The following is a 21,619-nucleotide window of genomic DNA, read 5'->3' on the forward strand; positions in this document are numbered from 1 at the left end:
TTTTTTTTGAGTAGAAAAGAGATAGCATTTCTTGTTCTACAGTTCAAGTCTTCCTCTCATCCTCTTCTCCGTTTCTGGCTCCCAAAAGGCATGTGATACTTCATGTCATCAGCTGGTCCTACAATGTTGCCACCAGGGAAAGGACATTAGCACTTTCTTACAGATTTTAAAGGTTAGCATCCTGGAAAACGTGTCTGTTCTTCACACTGATTCTAAAGCACAAAACTACCAAACGCACTAGGTCTACCACAACATTCATAGTGCAGACCTGGTCATCAGAGGAGTGACCTAAGTAGGGTCTGCATGGCTCTAGAGCTGTAGGATGCTTAGTGTGGTCTGTCTGGTTATTTTGTTAATCAAGAATGGGACTTAGCAAATCATTATTGCTTCTTCTTTGACTCTTTCTACCTCCCCTATTGCCTGAGCATATTCCCCTTCACCCAGACAACACAAATCTAGCTGCAGAAAACTGACAGATGTCAGATCCAAAGCAAGAGGTAACAGAATTAGTTGCCTGTTTTACAAAGATGAAGATTCCCTCCAGCACAAGGGGTATTCTCCAGGTGTCAGTTTGGCCAGTTAAGTTCACTTTGTACTGACTGAACTTAATGGAATGAAAAATCTATATTCAGTACAAGCAATTCTTACTCAAATCTAGAATGTAAAAGGAATTTCTCCCTTTTTGAAGTGAACTGCCATGAGTTTCCCTGCAAACTGTCCATATCCTTGAATACTTCTTTCCCGGTGTGATGCAACTTTTTATTTCTGCTTGTGAGAATGATATATACAAGATTTGTGGAAAATGGTACAAAAAAAGCACTATGGATAAACAAAAATATGCCTACTGTCTCTCCAGTAGGGAAAGGGTATTTAGGGACTTTCTACTCCTTCCTGGAGTCCTGAGTTTGTTCTCTTCTTTCACTTGCCACCCTAGACATTGTTTCTCTACCAGTACTAGCTATCAGAAAAAAGCAGAAAATACCTTGAGGATAGGAAGAAACTTCCATGCAAAGTGTGAACTGGTCCAGAAAAGTTCAGTTGCTACAATTCAATACCAACTAGCAGGTATGCTGCAGTAAGCATTGCAAAAGTTTGGTGTGGTGGTGGGGCGAATATAAAGCATCCACAGAGAAACACAAAAGGGCCTCTGCTGTCTTGCTTTCATATAATTGCCACTGATACTTGCCTGACACACTGAAATGCCACCTTTAATAAAAGCTAAAGGCAACAATCTGTGTTTTCTTCAGATAATACAAGGCAGAATCTATGAGGGAGTTTGTTTTCAGAATCCCTGCTTACTGATTAGTGGCCAGTTTTTCTAAGCGTTGCAAGCACAGCTGCGYTTGACGTTTTGACTACCCTCTGAAAGTTAAGGTTGCACTCACAATCTTTCCTTGAAGGTATCCTCACTACTGAGACTTCTGAGAAAGAGCAGCCTCTCCSTCATCCTGAAGTGTGATTTTTGAATGGAGTGCAGTTAGGTAATTTCAGCTGAACGGATGTCTTTTAGAGGTAGATTGTTACATCTTTTACACTGAGTTCTTAATTTCTTTTTGTGATAGCTGTAGCCTAAGTGTATTTATTCAATTACTGTGTGTTTGAGCCTACAGGGTTTGCATGCTTCTGCCTAGCTAAAAAATCTTGCTCCACTGCTGAAATCTAATTGAAAGAGTTCTGTGCAGCCCCATTATGAATTATTCTGTGTTATGCTCAGAAAGCTAGAGGTTGTGAAACTAGTTATATCAGCAAAACTGGCATCTCATTTCATTAGCTTATATTGTAATTGCCTTACATATGGGCCTGATACTACTGCTCCTGCTCAGGGAAAATACCCGCTGTCTTTGTTTCAGAGCTGTCAGCTCCACTTCGGGAGCTTATGGCTCTATGATCCTGCACTTCACTTTCCTCGTGAGACAAAGAAGTATCACAACGAGTATCTGTCAGCCAAAAATATCCTGAGCTGTCAGGGTGGGACAAGGAACACGGAGATGCCATATCCATGTCTGTTCTCACGGGAAAATGTCTGTTCAGTCTAGTCCATTTTGGACTGCTCTTTATCATTCCAGTACTTTGATTTCTTTAGAAAGGTTTCCATAAAAGGGAAGCTAGGTATGCTGTGCAGCCTTGGTAAGAATGAGCAGAAGCTATTTTGCCTGAGAGAAACAATGTCATCATAAGACACGTCCACACTGTGCAGCAGTACTCCAGGGAAAGCCAGGTTAGTGTGTGCCCACACCACCACATGGTGCCAGGTAACAATGACAGCTCAGCTCTGAAAGCAGAACACATGAATCAGTGCTGAAACAACAGCACCGACATCGTGGAAGTGTTTCCAATGCCGGCCTCTTCTAGAAACCTGGATCCATGTGGAGTTTTTTTCCGTAGGATTCAGGAGGTGGTAAGGCTAGTATTAACGTCTCTTTTCCCCTAGCTTTCTCTGCATATTGGTATCAGTCACTGTAGTACCCAAATAGTTGATCAGAAAGTTTTGTCTCTCCTTTAGTGAAAAAGCAGAGTGAAAATGGGATCCTCTGTCTCTGCCATTCAGAGGAAGAAAGATGCCATATACAGTTATTATGCGTCACCTAGATTTATGGCATATATTTGCCATGCAAAATGAAGACATTATCCACAAAGTTTCTATGATTTATTACTAGAAGAGGTGATGTATCACTGAAGAAAAGGAAACTGTGAAACAGTAATACGTGCAAGATATAAACTTAGGCAGCAGGAAGGTGGCCAAGGGTTTGTTGCTTAGGAATTATGCTACAAGAATACAGGAATTATGTTTCCTAATCCATGAACCTCTTTCAGCTCAACGAAAGGCAGCAGAATTCACAAGTATTTCTGCAGGCAATCTCAAGTTGCAGCTGGAAGGCACATTCTTCTATTAGTTTCTTATCATTGCTCTCCAGTTGTAGTATCTGCAACAGTCTTTTTCCACTTTTATTTCACTGTGCCTCTGCAGCAAATATATTATGAAAAAAACAGATATTCATTATTTCTAGAAAAGCTGTGAACTGGAGTCCTCTATTTTCTTCCACAGTTAAGGAAAGTAGAGCATCCCTCCTTCCGGCACTTTGGAAAACGCGCACTTGGGCTCTTCATGTTTCATTGACTGAGCTGAAGCAGGCTGAGCTCCCAGGGATCTAGACCACCAGACCATAACACCACTAAAATTAAGAATCACAATGAGGATCACTGTCAAACACCTCCTAACAAATCAAATCAAACCAAATCAAATCCTCTTAGACTCTTGGGACACAAATAGTGCAGCTGTCTGAAATCACATCACATTCTTTACAAGCACTCCAGTTCTCCAGTTACTTCTGAGTCTTTGCTTTAAAAGTATACATGAAAGTATAAAATTACTTCCACTGGCTTCTTTATTAGAATGCCACTTAGTTTCCTCTGTCTATTATTGAATGCTTATGAATTACTTTGTAGTAAAAATGTAATAAATGTAGTAAAAATACATTTTCAGTAAAAAAAAATTTGTAAATCATGAATGTTTTTTAAAGAACAGCTATAAAGTAGTTAGTCATAAACCAGCTACTTCCCTGCACAGCACAAGGTGCCTATGCTATGTACTCTGCAAGAAGGCTGAATGGCCGAAGCATCAGAATACTTTAAATATTCATACAAACACATTCACTATTGCTTCTGTTGTGGGGGTAAAAGACATCAATATCACTATGGCATATTTTACTTGATGCTATGTGCTGGTGGAATACTTCATTTTAAACAAAGTTTCCAGCTATCTCTCAGCTTTTTTACAATGCTTTACTATGTGGTTTTATGACAGCAAATTGTTTTGGAACACACAGGATAACTGAGCTGGTCAAGCTGCCACGATTTCCATTTCAACTGCATATAAATCATTGAGTGATCTTGAGGAAGAAGGTGTAATTACATACAATGCAGTATTTCCAATAAATTCTTAGACCAGGCTTCAGAAAATCAAATTTTTAAGGCATTTGTCCATGAAGTCCAGAATGTGGAAGTATGAACCTCAAAAAAATCAGGATTGAGCTCAACAGAGAGGGAAAAAAAAAAAAAAAAAAAACAGGATTCAAATCTATACAGATGGAAAACCACTAAACAAGTGAGTGGCTGCATGTGCTCAGGTAAAGTGGAAAACAGCTGAAAATAAAAAGGCTGGAGTGCATCACAGAAGAACAGCCACCCCACCTCAGTCACAACAGGAAGGTTTACAGCAGTAAAGACAACGAGATATGGCTTTGATACGGAGTCCCTTGCAAGGAAAATAGATCAGAAACGTGTTCCCCACACTGTGTGGACAAGGGAGTGAGAAACAACACTGAGCAAAAAATTAAACAGCTCTGTAATGGAGCTGTAATCAGCTGAAAGGAAACTGAAGCAAAGCTGTGACAAACCTAAATAACGCATTAGTTAGATAAATAGAAGCAAGTGACTATAGACAACAGGCCAGGCTATCTGGGCAAAGACTTTGTAGCACTTTCAGGTGAGACAAAAACCCACTAATATTATTTAATGCCTTTTTTCCAGAACTATTGACATGACAGTAGGGAATGACAACAAATAAAACCACTTCTATTGTAAAAAGGTAAGTTGTGCAAAGAGAGTTGCTATGACTATTCAGTCATTGCTTTAACTATTCTTTCTGAGGCATTTGCAATTAACCATTTCTACACTGTTTTGATGTCCAGAATGCATTCTGGGCACAAATCTGTGGGAAGCAGATTTTCCGAAGAATATTATCATGAGTGCCAGAAAGACTGTTGGTCTGAAAAAGTTTCATATGACTTTGTTTAACGAGGGACAATAGGCCAACGTATCTCAGATACACAGTGTTCCTCACAAATTCACTGAATCAAAAATTGTGAAGAGTTAGTTCTTGAATAATAACTATGTGGAAGGAAATGACTGCAGTTTGCAGACATCTGAGCAGAAAATAGTAATTAAATACTGTGGTAATTTAGTGTTCACTGGAAGTTATTCACTTAGCTCCAGTCAAATCACACATACTCTATGTATTAATTCTAAGCTACATTTAACTAAAAATGTGGAACAAAGGTGTAAATATTTTCTTCACACTTTTGTGGAATCTATTGCTGTTATCTTATGGCTATTTACTCTGGCTGGGGTAGATGTAGCCTGTTGCATGTAACATGAAACTCCACTGTTTGTCTTTCCCTCTTAAAATAGAAAAAAATCTCTGTGAAATCAAACCTTCATCCTAGCTCATAAAACCAGACCTGGTGGGACTAGTATARGGAATATCCTACCAACTGATGTGAATGGCTGGAAAAGAAGCAGAGCATCCTCTGAGTAAGGACCACATGCCTGATTCCAGGAAATTTTCTTGCTACACAGCGTGGCATTTATAGAAATACCATTAATACATTAAAAATAGAAACCAGTAGAATATTGACCTGCCAGACAGTTGGCTATTTAAATATCAAACAGTAGTAAACTACAAAATATATCTATTGCTTCTTACTATCCCTTCTTATTGAATTTTCCCACATTACAGAATTTCTTTTACTGAATATACAGTTTACTGGAGGAGTGATTAAAAGTATTCTAAATACAAACAGTATTAAAAGTATCCTCTGTGTCATTTAAATAGAATCAGATTTGCTCAAAGAAAGCACACAGTTCCAATCTCCATCCCCACTGTTAACATCCAGGACTTCCTCCCAGGGTTGTTTATTTGATAAAAAGACTCTCCATCTGGAGTCTGATATTAATGCTGAAATCCTAGAAACACATCTAGAAAAGTCCCCACTATTCAACTAAAAAGCACTGAACATGAAGAGAGCATAGGGATACAGAGAAGGCAGAGTTACTGAATGCCTTCTTTGCTTCAGTCTTCACTGCTAAGGGCAGCCCCCATGAATCCTGTAGCCTGGACGTGAGGGAGAAAGTCTGGAGAAGGGAAGACTTTCCTTCGGTTGAGGATGATGGGATCTTCTGGGCAGGCTAGACATCCACAAATCTATGGGCCCAGATGTGATGCACCAACGGGTACTGAGGGAGCTGTCGGATGTTGTTGCCAGGTTGCTCTCCATCATCTTTGAAAAGTCCTGGAGGACTGGAGAGGTGCCTGAGGACTGGAAGAAAGCCAGTGTCACTCCAGTCTTCAAGAAGGGCAAGAAGCAGGACCCAGGCAACTATAGGCCGGTCAGCCTCACCTCCATTCCTGGAAAGGTGATGGAACAGCTCATTCTGGATGTCATCTCCAGACACATGGAGGATAAGAAGGTGATCAGGAGTAGCCAGCACGGATTCACCAAGGGGAAATCCTGCTTAACTAATCTGATAGCCTTCTGTGATGGAATGACTGGCTGGGTAGATGAGGGAAGAGCAGTGGACGTTGTGTACCTGACTTCAGCAAGGCTTTTGACACTGTCTCCCATAACATCCTACTAGATAAGCTCAGGAAGCATAGGTTAGATGAGTGGACAGTGAGGTGGATTGAGAACTGGCTGAAAGGCAGAGCTCAGAGGGTCATAATCAGTGGTGTGGAGTCTAGTTGGAGGCCCGTGGCTGGTTGCATCCCCCAGGGCTCAGTACTGGGTCCCATCCTGTTCAACTTCTTCATCAATGACCTGGATGAGGGGACAGAGTACCTCCTCAGCAAGTCTGACGATGAGACCAGGCTGCGAGGAGTGGCTGGTACACCTGAGGGCTGTGCTGCCATTCAGAGAGACCTGGACAGGCTGGAGAGCTGGGTGAAGAGGAACCTCAGGAGGTTCAACAAGGGCAAGTGCAGAGTCCTGCACCTAGGGAAGAATAACTCCATGCACCAGTACAAGGATGGGGCTGACCTTCTGGAGAGCAGCTCTGCAGAGAAGGACCTGGGAGTGCTGGTGGATGACAAGTTGACCATGAGCCAGCAATGTGCTCTTGTGGCCAAGAAAGCCAATGGGGTGCATCAGGAAGAGTGTTGCCAGCAGGTGGAGGGAGGTGATCCTGCCCCTCTCCTCAGCCCTGGGGAAGCCTCATCTCGAGTACTGCGTCCAGTTCTGGGCTCCCCAGGACAAGACACACATGGAGCTAATGCAGAGAGTCCAGCGTAGGGCTACCAGGATGATCAGAGGGCTGGAGCACCTGCCCTACGAGGAACGGCTGCGAGAGCTGGGCCTCTTCAGCCTGGGGAAGAGGAGACTGAGGGGGGATTTATCAATGTGTACAAGTACCCAAAGGGAGGGTGTCAAGGGGACAGGGACAAACTCTTTTCACCTGTCCTGTGTGACAGGACAAGAGGCAATGGGCAGAAGTTGAAGCACAGGAAGTTCTGCCTGAATGTGGTGGGGAATTTCTTCCCTGTGAGAGCGACGGGGCACTGGAACAGGTTGCCCAGAGAAGCTGTGGAGTCTCCTTCTCTGGAGATCTTCAAGGCCTGCCTGGATGCAACCCTGTCTACCAAGCTCTAGGTGACCCTGCTGAGCRGGGAGGTTGGACTAGACAATCTCCAGAGGTCCCTGCCAACCTTACTGATTCTATGATTCTATGATAAAATCCTTTCAGGATAAAATACATTTTCTATACTTCCTTTGGAAAGAGTGACCACAGACAATAATCTCAGGGGAAACTGTATATTCTCCAAGAAATAAAGAGAATAGCTGAAAACTTCAAAGACAAATGGTATTTGAATGAAAATGAAAAGGTATTAACAAATCAAATATTTGCAACAATTCTGATGTTTATTTAGGCCTTAGTATTAAAACTATGTTAGACTCCAGTACAGAGATGAGCAAGAGATGAACTGGAGACCTCTAGACCTAAATATATCAGCTATTTCTGCTTGAGTTTAATGACCAACACTGGAACTAAAAGTGGTAGCAGCATATCATCTGTGGACTGGGAACTGAGAGGATAAGGAAAAGGCACTGACTGTTGGCCAATAAACACTTAATCATGTCTATCCATCTCTCTTAGGGTTTTATACTGCTGTCCATCACTGTACTATCTGAGTGCCTTCATGTAAAATCAATAGCAACAGTGAAATCTCTGAAGGATGTCACAGTAGCTCTGGCACATCTCCTCTTCCTGGGTCAAACTTTGTGTTTGCATAACCATATAGTTATGCTCTTTGATTTTAATGAAGTTATTCCTGAATAGTATGTCAACGAAGCTTCACATGATACAAAGATTAAACTATTCCTCCAAATATTGTTGCTAACAAGAAGGGCTAGGTCCAGATGCAATGATTTCTTCTTAAAACTTGCAAAACTAGCTCTAAACATAAACCCGAAACTCATTAAAAAATTTTTTTTCCCTGAGTTTACCACGAAGAATCAATTCTTTTCTCAGGACTTTGATTTTAAAACTAGGAAACGAAGCTGAGAAGCAATACAGCACTGATTTGCACAAACTGCTTAGGAATGCTTCTGCAAAATGTCAGTATTTAAAGTAGTCACACCACACCAATGCAGAAATACATCTTTCAATACAGTCTTTAACTTGATTGAACATTTGATGAACAAAGATTTCCTACTTTATCCATCAGCTGCACCCTCTTTACCATTTACTGTCAGAAAAGGGAAGACTCAGGTCTAAAAACACTCTCAAGAAGGGCTGCCTCATTTCTTAGAGGAAACAATTTATTCTTTCCTCTGTTGACACTATTTGCCAGTGATATTCTTATATCAAAGCACCTAAATGATGCTACAATCATCTTTTGGCACATCAGTATCTTCACTCATTTTTCAGCCCACTCAACCAATCAGATCAGTTAGATATACATACGGACTCAGCTTCATTTACTAACATATGTAAAACTGAGGCTCAGTTATAGTTAACTCCTAAACAGATTACACTTCATCAGTTCTGATTTTATTCACTATACAACACGTAGAGCATTGTATCATTACTCTAATACTCCAAATGTTAATGATTCATTTTTAATGGAACTCCTTTAATTTTAATGAAATAAGAATTGTAGTGCTCAAAATTGTGCAAAATCTCTCTGGAGATCTCTATTTCACCTGTGCACAGGTTAGTGTCTGTGCATTAATAAGCCACATTCACGAAATGGATTAATAAGACCACTGATATATCCAAGAAAACAACCAGCTGCCAGAGCCTATGTGGTCTGTTGGACTGGCACACTGAGACAGGCTAGTGTCAATCATAATGATACTCAAAGGAGAACTGTGGTAGCATCAAACGCAGCTGCCTTTGACGCACTCGCCAGTAAAACTAGGTATCGTGTACAGGTGGGCTGGGCAATGAATCACCTCAGACCTCAGAAGAACAGTCACAAACCCAACTTTACTCTGAATATCCTTTATACATGCTACCATATGCTGGATATTTGCATGGAGGAACAGCAGTTTGAATGATAATGAATAAAAAAAGCTTGAGACAAGAAATGGGCTAGAGTTTAGGGGATCCCAGCTTCTTACCCACTTTCAGAACATACGCCAGCTGTGCAGGCTGAATATCATTCACTTCTCCAATTCCATCTGATTGTACAATTTAGAATTAAAATAACAGCTGCTTGAGTTCAAAAGTATTTTCTTACTATATTCCTTTTTTTTTTTTTTTTTTTTTACAAAGAGTATTTGAATGTTGTTTTCCTGCAATTAAATGTTCAGACTAAAAATAAACTGCATTTAATTTCCAATTACACCAGAAAGGAAAAAAAAAAGTAACTGGATATTTATTGCCATGAATCTTTGATTTTCATTAACAATCAACAGAAATTGTAATATATATGTCACTAAGGCAGTACAAAGCTCATAGCTGGCAGAACTGGGAGTATATACTGTGTATAGCTACAATTATACATATTACTTAAAGAACAATCCAATAAAACCTAAGCTGTTGAATAATATTAGCAGAGTGTACAGAACCTATTTAAAATCGCCATCCACAAACAAAAATTCCATGTATAGCAAAGGAAAAATGTTTCTAGTTTTAAGGTTTTTTGAGTTACCAGGTCATCACATCCAACCTGCCGCATATCCAAGACCTCCCTCTTTCATAGATGCACTTCAGCTATTAACAGAGTGAGTCCCTTCCTTATCTTTCTGTCGAAGTCATAGGGTATCGGGCAGAAAAGGAAGGTTTGAGGTCACTCCCGTCTCAGCATCTGCAAAGGTTTACAGATACCCTCCAGAGACAGCATGGATGAAAACTATCATAGCTGAGCATCTGACACTCCTGAGGCTGGTCAGTTAAGTTATTCAGCAGAAATGAACAGTCCTTCTTGCATTGCTGCACCGAATGAAGGTAGCCTTTTTTTAGCATTCATTTCWTTCACTACAATAAATCCTACTAGTAAGTTACGAGATGGGAATTGAATTCTTAAACCACACAGACTTAATTTTACCAGTTTTACAGTATAAAAATTTACTATGGGTATGCCTTCTCTAATAAAATAATTTATAGGTTTGTATTACAGATATTTTCTGGATGTTTGCAAGGTAAACTTGGATGTTACATTTTAATTGCCTAGACACTGAGGAATGTTGGATATGGATTGGGAAATCATCATTACCGGATTTTACTCTTGCTATTGCCACTAACATATAGCAGAGCAGTTACATAAGCAGTATTTCTTCACCCTGCTTTTCCTTCTCTTGCGGGAAAATAGCTCCACAGGAGCTCCTCCTCTTATGCAATGATCCCTAATCCTTCTCTCTCCCCCAATTTCACCCWCCAAAAATAGAGCTATGTATGCCCCTCTTTTTTCTGCTAACCACCCAACTTCTTCCTAGAAAAATTTTAGTACCTTGTTGTTTACAGAATGTTTCAAAATTGCAGTGGGAGAAATGGTAGAAAATAGCAAAACATTACAGCATACTCCCTTCACTCTCCCCTGCAGCCCCCAACTCTGTAATTGCAAAGCGATTGTRTTGTTTTTGGTTTTCTCAAGCTTTCTAGAAGAGTTTAACTTTCAGCAGAGAACGTGTCTGGAAATACTTCTATGTTCTAAACACAGAGTTCTAATGAAAGTTAAGTTGCACTCTTACCTACAGCATTYCCTACTGCGAAGGTTACTGATTAAAAAAGTCAGTTTATACCGCACCATCTGCTTGGCTTCTTTACACTCATTTTGTTCTTTATTGTGTGCTGTAATTAATGAGGCTTTCTGTATTATTACCGTAATAGCTGATGTTTTTCTTATAAATGAGAAGCAATAGCTTCCTGATGATAATTTCAGCTTACTTCAACAACTGAGAAGAATTGCCTTAAGACAGGACCTTTCAGTTCAAGTGCCCTTGTGGCATCTGAGCAGAAGTCTTAACAATATGGCAGATCACTTGCCCCAAAACACTGTGAAAATTAAKTTTCAGAGAAGCTGGATTAAGTTAGCATGGCATCTTGGTCTGCAAAGGAGTTGTCATATGTGACTACTGCACTATTTGGCACCTAACAAAAGAAAGAGATAAAATAAAGCAACACCAAACCTGTCTGACAGCTTTTGTTTTGTCTTTGTCCAGGGACTTCAAAATATATCACAAAGACAAGGCCACGCTGCTAATGCTTTTTTGACTAGGATGACTGTTTCTGTATGTTTGTGTCCCCTCCATCTCTTCTTTGAAGTTGCAGACCATCTTATCTTCTTCAGGAAGGACTGAGTACTTCAGGTATACAAAAATAGTACCTTTATAAGAGCAGAACTGAGTAACAAACAAATTGCTTTGGTTTAACATAGCTGAGGGAACAATAGTGCCACAAAACATGAAACAATCACTGGCTTTCAGTTCGCAGATAYGCACGCTGTGCTAAAAGCTTGGACTCTCCTTTTCTTTGACTTCTTTTCTTCAGCTTTCTTCTATGATAAATACCTTTCACTCTGCAAACTACAGCTGTACATATGAGAGTTTTGAACTTGCCATTTAGTCTTAGCTAAGGCCTAAGAGATAATCAACTGAGGCTAAAATGACCCCTGATAGTTGCCTTTCAAAAACTTAACAGCCTACCTTTAAAAACACATTTCACCATCTGCTCCTCAAGAAGAATGATTTCTGATGGTCTATACTCACTGTTCATCAAGGGCTGATTTTCTCATTTGGGTGGAGTTTTATGGAGCTGATTCTCTCAGCCCTTTGTGTTATTAAGTATTACTTACTGAGAGATGTGTTCAGACTGACAGCGGAGATGTAACAGGGCAGGACTGCACAACATTAACAATTCTATGCAATTTGATCTGTTATCTGCAGATAACCTCTACATGTTTACTAGCAMTCTCTGGAATATATGTGTATTGAAACTTCCTCATAATTTTGAGGGGAATAAGCAGTAAAAAAATGGAAGAATTAGGAAGGAAAATATTGCAGATTTCCTAATGTCACAAAATAGTAGAAGAAAAATCTTTTTATCTCATATTTTGGCATACGAATCTTCTGTCAATGAAGTTGTGCATTACAGATGTACACATACACACACACATATATATATATAGAAAACCACTCAAACATACACACACACACACACACACACACACACACACACACACACACATATATATACACACACACATACATAGATAGGTATCTTCTGTCTTTTATAGTCCCAGAAATCTTTGACTTGTCCCTCACACTGGCTTGAAAAGTATGAAGAGACTTCTTCAGAATAGTGTGTGGAAAGCTTTGTGTAAGGTCCAGTACTACTGGTTAAGTTTGTACTTTTGTTGTAAAATAGCATGAACCTAATTGTTCCTTACACTGAGAGATGAGGGTTAAAATAAAGACTCACTGCTATTCTCCAGGAGCTTTAGACAAGAGATAAATCCTCCTCCAAACCTGTTCACTGCCTRTGTTTACTGACCAGAGCTCATACTTACATGCTGTATCACAAAACCGTACCTACCATTACAGCTAAGTGATTAATTCATAAGGATTATTGCCTAACAAATTAAGACCTCCTCCTCTTCACAGAACACTGGCATATTTTGCAAATTCCTCAGTTAYTTGTTATTCTTAAGTATTTAATTAATTTAATACATATTCTGTTTTATAGGGTGGTAATAACTGTGTTTTCAGTTGAAATGCAGCAGTATGTTACATGTGTCATACAAGGCATATGGTAGTTTTGTGTTCCTGKCTGGGAATATTAAAGGAAATCTCAATGGACTGTTATATACATGTAAATTCCATTAAAACTAGAGGAATATAGTTATAGGAATATACTGGCAATATTAAAATTAGTTCAATTATAAGTAACAATTCATGACTTTGTTATTCCTACTGTCATTTCTGTAGGTTGATTAGTAAGTTCAGTATTTTTCACATAACTGAACCATGGGCTACAAACACCATAATAACTATGTTCCTAGAAACTAGCAGAGATAAGAAAGYTTATCCTTGTCATTTATCCCTTCAAACCCTGTCATTTGTTGGGAATCCTGCTCTGAATCCCATCACGTAAATCACTTATAGCCTTGAGTAACAAGCTGATTCATTTCAGCATTTAGCTCAACATTCATTAAAATTAAGTTTAAAGTCTAAAGAAGTTAAATCTAAAGAGATTAAAAGAGTAATTTCCTCAGTCTACTACATTTCAGATGCGTATTGTTTTAATTTTAAACCCCAAATCATCACAGCCTTCAAATAAGCTGTCCATGACAATTTTCTATTGTTTTCTTGAATTTTTACTACAATATACACTTCGGGCCTAAGTGAATCTCAAAACAAATACATATCTTCTGTATCAGTTGTTCAAAAAAAATTGGACTTCACCGGATTTCTACTTAAGGAAAAAATCAAAGTTTTCTGAAGCACAAACCAGTGGTATAAARATACCCATTGCTTTTGATTATAGACTCACTTTTATGCATTAAAACATTACCAAATTTCCTAGAGAAACAAAACCATCAAAACACATTTGACAAGGACAATCTACATAGCATAAGCTATACCTGATAGCATGAACTTTAACAATTAAGCCTCCATATTCTTTACTAAATCAGACTGATAGCAGAATCATTAGCTTCTTGGAGAACTGTCTTGGAGACAATTTGCTTTTCCATGCAGAATGCCAAGAGGAATTTTTTAGGTTCTGCTACAGGCAAGCTGATAGCCAAAGGATTTCTCTTTTGACCTCCTAACAAATAAATATTAATAAAAATATATTAATTCCTACATGCTTTTGTAGAAGATATTAAAAAGGTAGACAGGCCACGAGGACGCTCTCTTTCTTCCTAACTCTAGCAATAGAAAAGCTTTCTATTAATTTTTTCTAAAGCATGAAAAAGTTGCAGTGTATATGCATGTTAACATGAAGGTTTGATCAATTATTTGTGTATGTCCACAGCAGTAAGTTAGTAAAATTAGTTGAATGTGTATTTTTATTATATACTGTAATAATCTTTATAAGCAAACCATTTTGAAGTTTTTCTGCTTACAGGCTAGAAAAAAGTTCTACTGAAATGAAGTTGTTCCTTAGCCTATAAACGATACGGTCTCTTTTAGTAAATAAAATGCTTCTGTGTAGAAAACAATGAATCTCTCCTCTCCCTACTAACCTATTCATATAGATGGTGCCCCATGAGATAMAGCCAATGCTTTTTGCCAGGCTTCCTATCTTCTGTTTGAATTTCTGTAGAATTTGCAAGCACTATTCAAACAGCAGATACTGATGCAGTTTATTTATGCTCTCACTCTTCTCTGAGCCTGGTAAGTGATGCTTGTAATAGGAATTCAGGTCAACTGATTAAGTTACATGGTTAGGAAAGTATTTATAGTCCACTGGCATGGACAAKTCTTACTCAATTACATGCTCTCACCAGGCTCCTAAAAGCCTCCTGCATCTAATTTGAAGGGATCTCCAGTAAAATTCTCAGCTCCAGAAACTTAAATTTTCAATATACTTTCTATCTTGAACAATTAATAAACAAGCTTAGCTAGAAAGAGAGAAACTGAAAGCACCCCTTACCAGTACTATGTGTAGAAAGATTGCTACTCGCTACTAGTTTCTGTTCCAGAAGGAATAGACTACAAATCACAACATGGTCTGTGCAGTTGCATTTATAAATGTTCACCTTCTCCTCATAGGTGGTCTCAGAACTGGGCACAGGCAACATACCAAAAATTGGTNAAAAAAAAAAAAAAAAAAAGCACCTTTTTATATAAAAGCACTTTGTGAGAATTCACATTTAATTTTCACACTCTCTCACTGCAAGCACTTCATGACCTGATGATGACATGAGGCCACTGATTACATGACATCAGTGTAAGAAAAAGTAAAAAGGAAAAGACTTCAGGGCTGTAACACAAAACAGTAACAAATACTGAAACACTGTCTGAGTTGAAGAAATGGACAGAGACATAAACTGTGAAGAAATAAACAATACAGGGAGGAGGTGAGATGGTAAATTGTTGAATGGCAAACTGATGGCTCCGATACCAGCACATATAACATCTTCTGTACAGTACAGTACAGTACAGTGTGCTCTACTGGTCCAACCAGATCCCTGTATGATATCAGATACAAGCCCAAGAGTTAGGTTTTTAATAAGTTCTCATTAAGGCATTGGAATTTCTTCGAACCACTGGTCTTCCAGATTATCTGCCTACTCTCATGACTGTAGACTGCACAGTTCCATTAGGCATAAATACTCCTGTTGTCATGTAAGGCCAAGAATCCTCCTTTATATTATATGCTATTAAATGGCAGGTCCAAAAATGTGGACTAGAGAACAGGACAGAAAGCATACACACCAAGTACCGTAGTAATTGTTGTTGCCCTGCTTTATGTGTAGGCAGTTCAGTTAGTTCTAGTGAGGCATTTCGGTTTTGTTGTAAGTTTTTAAAACAATGTTGCATTTCTTTGTTAGGCTATTCAGAAAGTTCATGATTTTCATGAAGTTCTGTTATCATTGAACCCCTTGCTGATGTCCAACTGATTGTAATGAAAGTGAAACCTGTAGCCATACCAAAACACTTTATTGAAATGGGAAAACACGGCAAGCAATCTACAAAATCCACTGAAATAGTACCCTATGACCCCAAACTAGCTAGCATAGAAAGCTACATTTAAATCAATACTTAATTCGGCAGAAAAATCAATTTCTCTTCCTCTACAATCCATAAAATTCATCAGGAAAAAATTACCCCTCACATATTAGAAGCCCCTTCACCCTAYAGGTTTAGAAAATAATTACAATAGACAATTTCAAGCCCTACAGCGGGTTGGGACAACATGCTGTAAGGTATTTTGCTATCTGCAAATTAAAACATGGATTAGATGTGAATGTGAACATGTATAGCTTTCCTAATTTTCCCAGCCTCCCTTTGKCAAAAGCAAACATAAAGGAGCACTTATTAGTTTATAGCTGTCCACAGTGTCATGCCATGTCTAGGTTTTATTCCTGGAAAATGTACATCTTTTTGCAGATGCTGAGCAGGATGCAAACAATCCTACATAACAATGATTGTTCTGTTAGCATCCAAATAATTTCTCCTAAAGCAGTGTCATTTTGCCTTCATTCTCCCACACGGGCATTTCAGCACTACTATGAAACAGTTAAAAGAGCTTAACTGAATGTCACACACAGTGCACAGATCCCTATCAGTAAGTGGGTGCCCTTGGGTTTGGATGCTCCACACTTGATTGTCTGGACAATCTCCTCATCTGTAAACTTTCTTTACAGTCTAGATAGTTCACTGTTAGGTATGTTTTCAAATATAATGTATAGAATAGTATTGATCTAGCTGAGATTCTCCTTCATATTTGACAAATCAATGCATCTTGTTAGAATGTTTGTCTGCATAATATTCTGAATTACTTAGCACACAAACACCACAGAAACTGCCTTTTCATTTTCACTGCTGCTATTCTAATCTCCATCTCCATCCCTCAAGTAACTCTTTACCTTTCTTTTCTTTTTTTTCTTTTTTCTTTTTTTTTTTTTTTTTTCTTCTGGATTTTTCTTTCCTGAATTTTTTTTGTCTTTTTTTTTCAAAAGCTTCAAAGTCTTTGTAGGGATATAGTCACATCTTATCAAAGAGGTCCAGCCTCTGAGAAGTTGTTTTCTTCCACTGTATCCCACAGCTCAGATCTTAACACTTTTTTGTATTCGCAGTCCTGTATTGTCTCTGACAGAAGTTCAATAAAATTGTCTTTCTACCCACAATATCAGGGCTCTCAACAATGTTTGAACCGAGTGTTATAGACCTACCAGTCTATCTCTGCTGAGAAACCTGAAATCCCCTGCCTGCCTTATTATACAGTAGGCCGTTGGCAAAAGGTAGCAGTACATCTCTCGAAAATTAATGCATTGCTTCTACTGTTTTCAGCCAATTAATTTACATCATAATTCCTGAATGTTTCCTTTTTATATAGAGTCACACAGTTGGATACCAAAAAGGTAGAGCATTATTGTTACCATTGCTCCCACTGGTATAACCTCTGTCACTATAAATCTTCTAAAAATGGTTTCCTTCACTACTTTTCCTCCTCATTCCTGCATTTTCTTATTTAAAGTCTTCCACGTTTTATGTACTTCTTTTCTGTTTCTAGCTTTAACTACTCATCTCGAAGTCATCACACAGTGTTACAATGTGGCACCCTGGCTTCCCACTGCATCAAACTGGCTGGCAATAGCAGGAAGCACAAAGATTTTTTTTACGGCTTCACTTTAATCATTTGCTCCTAGCCATATACAAGTTCCACTAGGTACTGCAGAGGTACATGTGATTTGAAAATGAAAAAGCCAGACCGATAATAAACAGGTTGATGACGCAGCAGTACGTACAGCTCCTACATTTGCTCAAGACCATGCAACCTGAAACATCTATCCTACCTTGTCAAGAAACCCCTATCCTTCTACCTCCCAGGATCACTCCCATTTCATCCAACTAGTTACTTTTTCATGAATGGAAATTTTGTGGCTGTATGCTATGGCTGAACTCAGTGACCTAAGAGGTCACTCATTTTTATTCCTCATTCTTTATTTTCACCCTTCTTTTGTTTGGAAGAATAGAACATCCTGATTTTAGTTCCTTATAAACTTCTCTTACCCATCCTCCACTCATTGCCAAATTTATCTCTTACTATAACCTCTTTTTTTTTTTTTTTTTTTGGGGGGGGGGATTATATTTAGAGCCATGCAGACATGAACAGACAGAAGGCATAATTAAAGGTGAACAAATGAGACTATCTCAGAATCTTAAGTACTTGCATATCAGGACACATACTCTATAGTGACCATGTAAGACTCTTGGTCTGTGATCTTGTTTCCTGTTCTTCAATCACCTACACTGGGACTATTCTAACAGTTAATGTATTGTAGTTTTACTACCCTCCTGTATTATTCTTGGGAATGATGTATCTGAATCTGGTATCTTGTCTCCTGCAATTCTTTTTGATACAGACACTATTTCCTCCTCTACAAATACAGGCAAACCACCCTGAGGCTTGAACTATCCTTAATTAGCCACTCCTCTTTGRATTTTTTTCTATTTTCATTTTAACTGCCTTCGTTTACCAACTGCTTCTTATTCATGTTAAGGATGCTTCTGGTATCTTCTGATATACTTTTTGAACTTATATAGCAGAAGTACTCCAGCCTTGCTCACTTACACTCCTACGGGAGTAGGCTGGCAGAACTTAGCATCGGGTCTTACAGAACAAGAGTCTGTTATCTCCATTTTCATATAAAGATGAAATTATTCTCTATATCTGTGTCTTGCAGTTGCACAAGTATAATTACAAGTTAATACATGCATGAAGAACTTTCAGTCCATTGCCTACAGTATCTTGAAAAAGAGGCTACAATCAGTCTAAAAACAGACTAAAGCCACATTATCGGTGATCTAGAGTTAAAGTGTGAGGGCTTGCCTAACTTACAGACACTCTGCTGAAGTCGTAAGACTAACCGTGTGAATAAGGAAAGTCGTATTTGGCCTAACGCTATTTCAGTATAAATTGGAAGACTATGCTATTCATAAAAATATAAATGTTCCAAGTTTCATTGCTGTAATAGTGATTTTATTCCTGATATGTATCAGCATGAGCTCAGATATGTTATTCAGGAAAAATTACTATCAAAAAAAATTCCATTCAGCTGTGCTAACTGTAATGAGCTTGCATTTGTCAAATGGTTTTATGGTTAAATGAAAAGTTAATGATAAACAGTCTTTCTGAACTGCTGTATACACCAACCATGTGCTGGGTGTGACATCCATCTTTAGCAAATAATATTTTGGGAGGTAATCTGTACAGATATGAAAATGAGAATATTATTTCATCATTAACAAGTACTGCCACAATAAAGAAGAGGAAATGCAAAAACACTTAAAATGATGCTTTTGTTTACATGCGATAAGGTAACTCTCCCCTGCTTTTTTTTTTTTTTTTTTTTTTGTTTTAATTTAAGAACTATCTACTTACTTAGGCTGAATGACAGTTAACAGAACTATGCCTTATAGCATGTTTCCTTAAACTTTACTGAATTGCAAAAGCACTATTGGTTGTACTACATTAAGTTGATCAACTGATAAAAAACCTAGGACTAAATTCAGGCTTTTTATGCAYCCTGGGGAAGATCTTAGAAAGGTAGCACCTTCCCAAGTGCTCCACAGCTGCAACAGAGGAGCAATCTTTGGAAGACTAGAGCAGTGTACTCTGAAATTAGCCTCTTTCCCTCCAGCTCTTGTTTATTATGAAGTTTSTTCCCCTTCCCTCCAAATTTGTGGGGCGTTTGTGTTGGGACCACTCTTGAACTGGCCTCAAATTCCTGCATCCCAAGTGAGTTTTCCAGAAATAATTAATATTGTGTATCTCGTTTCTCAACCCACCCCCACACATACCCTTGTACTCCGTACTCCAACARAGCCGGCTCTTACTTGCCCTGATAACTGACTGGTTCAGTCTAGGTTTCCATAGGTTTATATGTACATACATGGAGACTGAATATGAAGACAATGAATCTCTATTTCATCTCCTCATATGTTAGAGATCAGGTATCTTCTACCCTAGAGATACACAGAAATCATGTCTTGGTGACTAACTCAGACAGTGTTTGTGCAGTGTTTTTCCATTTTACCAAATCTAAACTATGAAAAATACAGTATGAAAAGGTTCTCCACTATTTATATTATGCAAGCAAAGTACTCTTCATAGTATTAAATGATAGTGTTGCATGCAATACACACACATTATCTGAAAGCTTATACACCTGTTACATACATACACACCTAACACAGACAGCCATAATAGTTTGTATGAGTAGGTTACATAGTTTGTATGTACAGTATGCTTATTTATCCAGTCATGAAACTAAAAATGAAATTATAGTCCCTCCATCATAATACTTAAGTCAGTATATAATATTCTAAAAGAACAAGCACACAATAATACCTAAGTTAATACTGGCTACTGCAGATTATTGTTCAATGCTATCAAAAGGCTGCATCTTCTGATTCTTTATTGAAACACATTACTTAAATTGTCATGACAAAGACAGAACTGTTCAATTTCAGGTTTTTCTAGAACCTTAGTTTTTATGAAATTGTTGATTTTTTTTCTAACAGAAGTGTAATTTATTTGATGATTAGATTTCAATAAAGGAGTTGTTTAGTCTTGATACTTTAAAAGAGACATGTTTAGAAGTCCTAAGCACTGACAGAAGCATTCCCTTTTGTCTGAACTCACATTCTGACTAGAAAAGGGGGATTTAAGCCTTTTGCTCCTCCTACTATTTGATCATAAAACACCAAATAATGTTCAGTATAACTCATGTTTGCATACAACACTAAAACTTTCCATGCTTGTATATAGGCAAATTTAATAGGAACTGATGTAAAATCGTAAGGATACTTAACCTGTTGCTCAGTTTTTAGCAGTATTTCATTTTTTCCACTACTAATTTGTGTGAATTATTTAAATTTCACAGAACATCCTAACTCTGTTATTGATGGATGGATTATCAAGATTGTGTATTAACCTCAAACAGCTACAGAGGCCCTCAGCTGGCTCCACACAGAGACACCATTTACACAGACCATGCCACTTGGCTCATGAGCTTGCTTCAGGTTCCAGACACRCTAAACCTGAGTCCAGTCCAGCCCCGAAGTCTTTCCACACAGATGGCAGGAAGGATTTTTACAAGTTTGGCTTCCAGGACTGACTCCCATGAAACCACASTTCAGCCAGGGAACTTTTTGTATGGGATATATTTCACACCCTTGCTATAAGCCATGAGCTAACACCACTTTGGTTTTAAGTACTGTCCTCCTGGATTCAGTGCCTCAATTTTGGTGTTAACTAATAGAGRGTTTTGTTGYTGTTGGGGCTTTTTTTGCTTTGTTTGTTTTTTACCTGTAGGTGCCAAACGAGCTGAGACACTTTGTGGAGTTCAAATGCCGATTAAAGTGCCTGAGAAGTGTCAGTTGGACCTCAGCAGGGCTTATTAGTTAATTTACCAGTTCCTAAAAAATTAATAATTAAAACTTTTAGTTATAAAAAGTCAAGCTAAGCCGGACAGGGGCCAGCACCTCCCCGAGGCAATCACCTGCAGCTCCGGGCTGTGGTCCTGCACTGCCGACGCGGCCCCTCGGCCCACGCAGTCCCCCACGCCCCCGCGTGGCCCCTCGCCCGCCCCCTCTCCTCAGCGGCCGCCCTCGCCCCACGCCGCCCATGCCCACGCGCGCGCCCTTCCCTCACAGCGCCCCGC

The 21,619-nt window shown here is 38.7% G+C and overlaps 1 protein-coding gene across 1 annotated transcript in view; it reads left to right on the forward strand.

The window, feature by feature from the left end:
* SUCLG2 (succinate-CoA ligase GDP-forming subunit beta) overlaps nucleotides 1-21,619 on the forward strand; it is a 220,509-nt gene that overhangs the window by 68,220 nt on the left and 130,670 nt on the right. Inside the window, exon 3 of the mRNA XM_085300009.1 lies at nucleotides 21,271-21,330. Within this exon, the coding sequence (XP_085156135.1) occupies nucleotides 21,271-21,330 (60 nt within the window). The remainder of the gene's footprint in view (nucleotides 1-21,270; nucleotides 21,331-21,619) is intronic.

The sequence above is a fragment of the Rhea americana genome, unplaced genomic scaffold (genome assembly GCF_003343005.1).
Source record: "Rhea americana isolate MKP2758 unplaced genomic scaffold, rheAme1 scaffold_16, whole genome shotgun sequence".
Lineage (NCBI taxonomy): Eukaryota > Metazoa > Chordata > Aves > Rheiformes > Rheidae > Rhea > Rhea americana.